Raw genomic sequence first — 9,517 nt, 5'->3', positions numbered from 1 at the left:
CAAACATTCAACATCCTCAGGTTCCAGCTTCTTCTTTTCTTAGACATGTTAGGAAACTGGCTTAGACCTTTGGCTTATGAAAACCTTGATCCTACTCACAGTGGCTCTAACCATTTTCTTCCAATGTGTAATGTGTGGCTGAATAGAAAATGGGTCATGTGGCGTGCCTATCATTGTTCAAATCTATTTTCTTCCCTCTAAGATGTGCACTCATAAATCATTTAGAAACTGCCGCTCACAGACTGAAGCTGCAATCAGAAACGTAGAATTTCAACTTCATTTGATCAAACATGGCGACCCCATTGACGCCTCGGGGTAAACGATACACAGGTCGCTGGCACAAAAAAGTTGAACCTCGCTCAACTTTTTCTGCATCCCACCATGTCATGCAGAATCATGCTGTGTTGGCCATTCAACACAAGCAAGCACACATTTAGATAAGTATGTCATATAAAGGCTATTTGTAATGTTTAACTCATATATATCATTTCTGAGTATAAAATCCTTCCTCTATAATGTAATAAATCACTTTTTTTATCTTTGCAGAATTCAATCATAAATCAGTCAGTCGAGATAGGATTTTAATTTAATGTGCCCCTGGTTAGTTTTAATGCCAACTATGATAAAAGTAGCATCAATGGTTGGCATTGTGGTTATGTTTCACACAATGTGTACAGAGGGTGTAGTCATCGCTGCAGATGGACCAGGTTCGACTCCAACCCTCGGCTGTTTTCCTGCATGTCATTTCCCAATCTCTCTCCCGGATGTTCTACTCTATTCACTCTCTGTCTCTCATAAAAAAAAAAAACAAGTAGCACCCACTACCCCCAGAAAGGACTGACACAAGAAATGAAAACTGTTTCTTATTATTCTCATCTTTTTTTTCCAAAGGACAACCTCCAACAGCAACAAATGATGGGCATGACCTCCCAGACAGGAACTTCCCACTCCTCTTTGGCCACCACTCCCCCCACCACCGTGCAACCCGTGCGCCAGAGCTCTGTTGCCCCGCCTCCCTCCCAGCGAATGAAGTCCCAGACCTCCCATCAGCTGTCGGTCAGCGCGGCCGCCGCACCTGTTGCTCCGGCTAAAACGCGACCGCAGAGCGGGAACCTCCTCCAGTCACCCGAGTCGGCCTACGGCGGTGGCGGCGGCGGCGGCAGACAGCACGGGTCCCGGCAGCTCTCTGTCAAAGACAACACCGCCCCGGGTCTGCCCCACCAGCAGAGCTCTGTCAGGGAGAGCGGGAGTCCACAAGGAACCACCAGTCAGAGCACTCAGCAGTCACCACAGCAACAGTCTCAGCCACAACAACAGCACCTGCTCAAACCCACCATGAGCAAACAGGTAACATCTGCACACTCTGACTTCTTTAGGGTTTTTTTTAGTTCTTTATTTGTAGAAAATAATACAACAGAATAAACAAATAAATACAAAAAAATAACATAAAAAATGAACCAGTTGGAAGAAAAAATCCTGAGGGCTTGTAGATAAACAACCAAGCATTCTCTTTATTCTTTATTTTTCACTTCAGCACTCTGGTGCTCCTCTGCTGTGTGTGTGTGTGTTGGACATCTCACACTGTTTATGGCTTTTTAATGTGTGTGTGAAGCTCACTGAGTTGCACACATCACTTACACCGCAAGGAATAAGGGCTAGAGTCCCACCAGGGTCCAGCCATGCTTGAGATATTTGAACTAATGCAACACTGAGGCACTTCTGCTTGTTATAGAAGGGACTCTGGTCTAATTAAGAACTTGTGTTCTCATATTCAGTCTGCTGGCCTTTCTCCCCCAGGGCTCCCAGACTCCATCCACCCTCAATCCCCCCTCGGCCAACGAGCGCACAGTGGCCTGGGTCTCCAACATGCCTCATCTGTCGGCCGACATTGAGAGTTCTCGAATTGACCGCGAGGAGTTTAAACTGAAGGAGTACTCAAAGAGCATGGATGAGTCACGGATGGACAGGGTAGGTATCACTTTCATGCTGCAGATCTGCCCTTTCAATAAAACAAACCTCGGGAACTTTGAGTTATGTCAGTCATCTCTGAGTAGATGATACTCAGACCTCTTTAAGTTTAAAGGTTTCCAAAAAGTGTGGGAAACAACATCAGCCAAGTGGTGAGAACGATTTTGAATGTTTGATTCATCATCACTCGCCTTCATGTAGAAGTCAATCTAACCCTCGAGTGTTTGGAGACGGTTTGTCTTCTACACTCATAAACTCAGAAGTCAACACATTTCAACTCTGACCCTGTTTAACACATTGAAAATAAACGTCATGCAGGAAGCAGGGGGTTTCTTTTTTATTGATCCTGTTAAAACAGGTCCACAGTGAAAAACTAAAGTATGCACAGACTACTTACCTACTCTAATATGTACAGGTCTAACTGTCTAACAGGTAAAGTTATGTACATTTACTTTGTATAGGGCTCATTTTGAATTGAACAGGTTTAATTTAATTGTGATCTCTACAGGGGGTTCTTTAAGTATTTGTTCAGGTTAATATACACATGTGGGGGGAGGGGGGCAGCAAGTGTTGTTGTATGTAAGAAATGTTTCATGTTGTGGGTGTTTTTGTAAGCTGCTACTCGGTGCTTTGAATTCCCCCTCGGGATCAATAGAGTGTCTGTCTGTCTGTCTGTCTGTGTGTCTGTCTGTCTGTCTGTGTGTCTGTCTGTGTGTCTGTCTGTGTGTCTGTCTGTCTGTCTGTCTGTCTGTCTGTCTGTCTGTCTGTCTGTCTGTCTGTCTGTGTGTGTGTCTGTGTGTGCGTGTGTGTGTGTGTGTGTGTGTGTGTGTGTGTGTGTGTGTGTGTCTGTCTGTGTGTCTGTCTGTCTGTGTGTCTGTGTGTCTGTGTGTGTGTGTGTGTCTGTCTGTGTGTCTGTCTGTCTGTGTGTCTGTGTGTGTGTATGTGTGTGTGTGTGTGTGTGTGTGTGTGTGTGTCTAGAAAACCTACATAAACTTTAGTTAGTTCAGATTTTATAAAAAGAATGAAGAACCTCCACGATATGACCTCACAAAGAGCAAAAAACAACACAGCTGTGTTTCTGTTGCAGATGAAACTTTCTCAACATATTTACATTCATTTCATGAGAATCCCCTTTTCAGGGTTGCTAGTTGGCCTAGCGGTTAGATTGTGCACCACATGTACAGAGGCTGTAGCCCCTGAGCAGCGTGTGTGACTTCAACCTTCAGTGATTTGCAAAAATGTGATTCCCCACTCTCTCTCTCTCTCTCTCTCTCTCTCTCTCTGATCCCCTGCTCTGTTAAATGTCCTAACTACGTAATTAAGGCATGAAAAGCCAAAACATCAAAATCTTTATAAACAGAAAAGTTTTTCCATGTTTCAACATCCAAAATTGTTTCGCACTGTTTTTTATCTGACAGATGTCTACTCAAATGAAAAGTGTCAACGTGAAAACATTTTATTTGACAGAGTAAAATACTTCATCAGCTGTTCTGTATAATTGACTCATATAACCTTTATGCTCAGGTTGTACAGATTCTCGGGATATGAAGAAATTAATTCCCAATATGCATAACACCAATATCTGAACTGGCAGACACTCTTCAAAGGGTCAAACATTTCTAATTGGCGTTCTCTCCTCATCTCCGGCGCAGGTGAAGGAATACGAGGAGGAGATCAACTCCCTGAAGGCACGTCTGATGATGTCCCACAAAAAGCTGGAGGAGTACGAGCGCAGGCTCCTCACGCAGGAGCAGCAGACCAATAAGATTCTCCTTCAGTACCAGAACCGCCTCGATGACAGTGAGAGGAGGCTACAGCGACAGCAAGTGGAGAAAGACTCCCAAATTAAAGGAATAATTAGCAGGTAAATGGAGTCTGTTGTTTGGATGGAGGGCAAAAGACAGCTAAGACGTCACATGCTCTTTTATAGGGAAGCCTTTGGCTGGCCACAGACTTTGCTTTTGTTTATTGTGACGTCTTTGCTGCAGAATAGACTAAATGAGTTTCCTTCTAAACTGTGTGGGGACAAAAGTGGCTTGTTCTCTCAGAGCTTAAAATGCATTATCCTCCTTCTGAGGAGTGAGGGGAAGGCAGAGACGCTCGTCTAATACCGCACAACATTTAGCACATTGGTCCCTTTTTTAACTGGACTAAACTATGAACTCGAAGCAGTAATGTTTTCTCCTAAGATTCACATATTGCATATTTGAAAGATATGCAACGAAACAGGGGTTGTAGTCCAGCAGAGAATATTGCAGGGTAGGAGGTTGTTTGAGTTTTATTATGTACCCCAGCGCTGGGAGAAAGGCAGCGAGTTGAACTGTATATTGAAAGCCAAAGCTGCAGACATGTAATGAGTGACACATGAAATGAGATACTATTATAAGAAAGATACAGATCTATATAATCTTTAATAAGCATGCAGGGCATGTTCCCATGGCGGTTCGTTCTTTTGAACTGAGTGCAGCAGGACAAAGGAGACTGTGTCTGTCCTCCGAGCTCTTGTTGTAGCTCATGTGCTGTAATAACCTCACAACATGGTTTGTTATTCAAGAGCTTCATATTTGTACGACTGCAGAGGAGAACTCCCGCTGAGTCCGAATTTATCGAGTGCTTGTGTGAAATCGCAATGGCTCAGTTCTCGAGCGCAGTCTCTAGTTTTTATCGATTGACCACAAAATTAAGTAGTTGATGGGAACAGAGAAAGGAAACATCGACCGTTTCTCAGTCGTATTCAGGCACAAAAAAACCCCAAATGTTTGCTGTGGACTCCTTGAACTTGTCTGAATAGGACGGCCCATTACCAGTGCTGCTCTAATTCAGTCTGATTTACGTGGCTGTCACTGAGATAGAAACGAGGCTCGCTGAGGAAGAGAGGACAGTGTTTTCTTGTTTACGTCTTGTGATAGTCTGTGGTTCTGCAGGTGAAGGGTGGATATCTGTGACAGAGAATATTGCCACTTTTAATCCACTCCAGGAAAGAAGACATGGAATGAAGACAGAGACAGTCCTGCTCGTCTTCAAGTGGGAAATCATCTTTATCTCCCCAACCTTGTATATAAAAACCTCCTCCTAATCTTTGTGCTGATGCATTTGTCAGCTCTTTTTAAGAACACAGCTTTTAACTGGATCTCGGGATCGTTTCACACGGTTCTGCTCAGCTTAGTATCTAATTGACTCTCCTATGAGATTGCAATGTAAAGAAAAAAGGAACAAGAGGATTGCATATTTAAGATAACTTCAGACTCATGTCGGCACTTTTTAAAGCATCACAGAGCAGTGTTTTGGACACAGGACGATGGAAGACCATGGTTAAATATCAGCTCTTCCATGTTCGCTGACGGACTGCTGATGTATCATGAACATGGGCACTGAAACCTCTCCCCCCCCGTTTCGACATTCAGACGATGCTATGGTGTGATTTAAAGAGGGGAGAGAGAGTAACAGACAATAATGGAGATGGAGCATATAGGCACAAAAGGAAATATGCCACATAATAGAGGAACTTTTTCCAGAGCACTTAAAGCCTAACCGTTGATTATTGCTCCCCTGGAGTAGAAGCTTAGCGTGAATGCAGTAAATCTGCTGCACACATGAAGCTATGCGTGCAGGAGACGGATTCTCTCCGAGTCTTACTCTGGTTACTTGTGTGTCTTTTTATTATCTGACCACACAAGGGTGAAAAATAAGTAGCAGATCTGGATGCTTCCGAGTCAGATTCACTCACAAATTCACTGAGCCAGATCACGTCATCAAATGAATTGCAAAGACGCATTTTGATTTTTAGTTGTAATGCATGTATGAGCATTTTAATGAGTGCATAGCGTGTGTATGCCAAGAAGACATGGTCCCTGGCCATTGTTTCGGACAGATTGGGATACAAAGTCTTTGTGAAACTGCAAGTAAAACCATAGCCTTATGTTATATTTCAACTGAAGGGAACTTTATGTTCAATTTTATGTTCAGTTTTCCCATTTCAACACATTATGTTGATGCAAATGCAAGCTCAGGTTCTGCTATAGGGAGCGTCTGTGATCCTGAGCTCGTGGCTCCTGTGCAGGCTGGAAAATATCTCTTTTTATCTGCAGAACTGAAAACACTCAGCATCGCGATTGAAGTGTCAGAGAGGGTTTTTATTTCTTTCAGAGAAGCCTTAACGCTCTGTGCATACACTTTACACTTCAGCTCAGAGCAAATCTAACATCTGTCATCAGCGCAGATATTCTTTTATTTTCAACAATCTTATTTAAACCAAAGGAAAATGTGGATTTTTAGGTCATGCTAAGTTGAAATCCACTGAGTCCACTTTACCTGTAGCACCTTTAACTATATTTATTTTTCTTTAGGGTTAGAGTCCCATGAGTCGGCTACAGGCTGCAGTTTATTTTTGTCGAAAGATATGAATGAACTTTGCTCATTAGAATTATAATCTATTTATCTTCCTTAAAGGCAGGATTGGTACATTTTTGAAAAACTGGCATGACTTTGAAAGTAGCATTCCCTCAGAGCGCTGTCTGCACCCGCCCCCTCCCCTCTGCACTCCCTCAAAAGCCACGCCCCCTCACTTACATGCAAGTGTTTCACAGTGTAAACTCTGTCGCCTGGGACGTGTGTGGGCTAGTGCAGCAAGGAGTAGAGAGCGAGCAGGGAGACAGAAAGGCCTGATTGGTTCATCAGATTGGTACCTCGTGGCAGACATTGGTGGAAGTTTTTACAGGCTTACAAACTGCTACAGATGACGGATTTTCCTTATTCCTTTTTCAGAGCACATGAGTTATTAATTTCTGTCAGGACCTAAAGACAATTTCAACCAAAATCGTAAAAAGTGTATCTGGAGGAAAGTACCAACCCTGCCTTTAAACTGCAAATGGAAAACAGATGAACAGCGAGGTCGCAGCAGGGTAAAGAGAACAGAATGGTATTTACTGTCATAATAATAAATATATATTTTTCACTATAATCCATAGCATATTAGAGAACATGATACAAGAGCCATAACGATAATAATATATGATATATATATAGAGAGAGAGAGAGAGAGAGAGAGAGAGAGAGAGAGAGAGAGAGAGAGAGAGATATGAATTCTATTGAGAGTGAGAGTTTAAATATTTTAACCTTGCAATAGCTAACTTTTTTAGCAGGAGAAGCGCAATAACAGATACAATAAGTCTCCGTGAGCCGTGTGTGCAGACGCACACTCAGGTTCCTGCTGACTGCTATTGTATGCATCTTGTGTACATAACGAAACAGTGACTTCCTGCCAAAAGCTTTTACCGGGTGCCATCCACAGTATATAAGACCTGGAATACTGTAAAGTGCAAAAAGAGCACAACAATGACAACAGTGACAACAATGACGTGACTCTTTGACAAAAAGCGTATATTCTGCAGAGTGTGTGTTTTGACCTTCTGAATTTGTTTTTGGGCTTTTATCTTTATGGTGATTGTGAATTTATCTGCATTTTCAATGAACCGCTGCAATGCTTATTATTATTTATTTCTTCATTCATTTATTTATTTATTTATTAGAGCGCCAAATATCTCTTCTTCTTTCTGTATGATTTCGCTGTATATTCTTGGTGTGACTTTCTGACCTGCAGTCCGTCATCGGTGGTGTCCGCTGACATGGTGATCAGAGTAGTTCAAGAGAGTGAGACAGTACTGTCATTTACAATTATGCAGTTACAGTAAAATATTATGATTATTAAAAAAAAAAAGGGCAACCATTTTAATTTTTTTTCCTCAGAGATCATAGATACGACTCTGGTGTCAGTATATCCGCCTCTCTTTTGTAGCACAGAATATATTGATAGGCTGTTTAAATCTTGCAAATGAATCTGTTAGTGGTGATGAGTTTTTGGCTTGATGTGTGTGTGTGTGTGTGATGCATATTGGTCTGATTGACATGGCTTGTAGCAACAGCCAAAGGTTTACAGCTACTTTTACACAGACCTGGGTCAAAGAGCTGCACATCATTCTCCGTTGGCGTTTAATCAGATGGGAGGGGGTCAGCGGGGTCAGCATCAAACGCAGGTCGAGATGTACGCTTTCAGTCAGAGAGACGCACTCATGTTGCATTTGCCAAAACGGGAGAAAGTATTTGCAGCTGCTGTTTGATCCAGGTCTGTGGTTTCCTTCTTGTTTCCTTGCATCAACTTCTCATCTCGACTTTCTTTCTCTGTAGCAAAGTATTCCGACATTGTGACCTCATGTTGGTTAGATTTGACTACATGTACGACTTTGACCTCAAAAAGCAACAACACACTACTTGAAGTACAACTGGATATATATAAAAAAAACAACAAACAGCTTTTCTTTGGTTTCTTTGTAACATATCACCCACATGAATCATTGTCTGCCTCTTGAAGTCATGTCCGAATCTTGATGCTGTATGCCCATGTTACATTCCATTGTTTTTTGGGACAGTGCTTATATTTCTGTCTGTGCTTTGCAGTATGATTGATTCTTTTCTTTTCCCTTTTTGTACAAAAATAAATCAATAAATCAATAACACTCAACGCTGTACATTATTTATGGAATAAAACATCCAAACGCTTATGTTTGAAACTTCACCTGTGGATTTTTCGTTCTTTATTGTCCAACATGTGGCTCTCTGTGTTTTGAATAAAAATGATATAAATGTGCTGAACATCGTCTTGAGTGACACAGTACGACTTTCTTTTGGTGGTATATTCAATTCTGCATTGGAACAAGGTGGCAATTAAATGTTTCTGCAAATATTTGATTGGCTTAGTGCCCCGATGAACACACTATAGTGACAATCTTCCTGAATACTGGAGCCAGACCAATTTGCATAAACTTGCAAACTTACTCCATTCTGTGCATCATTATAAAGGGATTATATCGCAGCAGATGTATTTCATGTCATTAAATTGCCGGGGTGTTTACTCTTCTGACAAACGGATGGAAAGCCATGAAAAGTAATCTGATGAAATCTTTCAATCTAGAGAGCCTTCTGACTTCAATTAGGCATTCATCACCACCACTACAATAGTCGCAGTTCTGCCAGCACGCTTTGTGTAACTGCAAGATAACCTTGTGTGTGTGTGTGTGTGTGTGTGTGTGTGTGTGTGTGTGTGTGTGTGTGTGTGTGTTTGTAATATCCTTGAATGACCCGATCTGGAGTAAATTCCCTGGCACTTGGATAATCGTGAGAGATGGGAAACCTGCACTGTGCGATGGCTCATGAAAACTGCAGCAGTGAGCTCGCTCATATCTGCGAGCGCTGTCTTTGAAATGATTAGTCAAAGGATTTTCCGCCCGTGCCTTGGTCAGTCCATGTTACATAAGACGGACAATTCCCTGGGGATGTTCGGGGATGCGTTCGCCTCACGTAGCCCGGAGTAATTGTCCACATTTGGCCGTAATTGCGCTTTGAAAACACCTCAAATTGGGTAAAAAAAAAAAAAAGCTTTGATCAATCCCACGAGAGGCAAGAAGAAAAAGAAAAAGCTCCACCAGTGAAAATTGGTTGCGCCTCAGAGAGCATGGCTCGGGGGTTACTGCTGCTCAACGTTTAAAAGATTAAA

General features: G+C 42.2%; 1 protein-coding gene across 16 annotated transcripts in view; it reads left to right on the top strand.

The window, feature by feature from the left end:
• Window positions 1-9,517, top strand: part of syngap1b (synaptic Ras GTPase activating protein 1b) — a 180,699-nt gene that overhangs the window by 152,193 nt on the left and 18,989 nt on the right. For 15 of the 16 annotated variants that reach the window (XM_065958271.1, XM_065958263.1, XM_065958261.1 and 12 more), the window contains 3 exons: window positions 892-1,347; window positions 1,798-1,968; window positions 3,621-3,832. In XM_065958271.1, the coding sequence (XP_065814343.1) occupies window positions 892-1,347; window positions 1,798-1,968; window positions 3,621-3,832 (839 nt within the window). Of the gene's footprint in view, window positions 1-891; window positions 1,348-1,797; window positions 1,969-3,620; window positions 3,833-4,945; window positions 8,540-9,517 lie in introns of those variants that run through there. The other variant, XM_065958264.1, reaches the window with a different exon arrangement.

The sequence above is a fragment of the Labrus bergylta genome, chromosome 8 (genome assembly GCF_963930695.1).
Source record: "Labrus bergylta chromosome 8, fLabBer1.1, whole genome shotgun sequence".
In the NCBI taxonomy this organism is placed as follows: Eukaryota; Metazoa; Chordata; class Actinopteri; order Labriformes; family Labridae; genus Labrus; species Labrus bergylta.
This window is presented reverse-complemented; position numbering and strand designations above follow the sequence as displayed.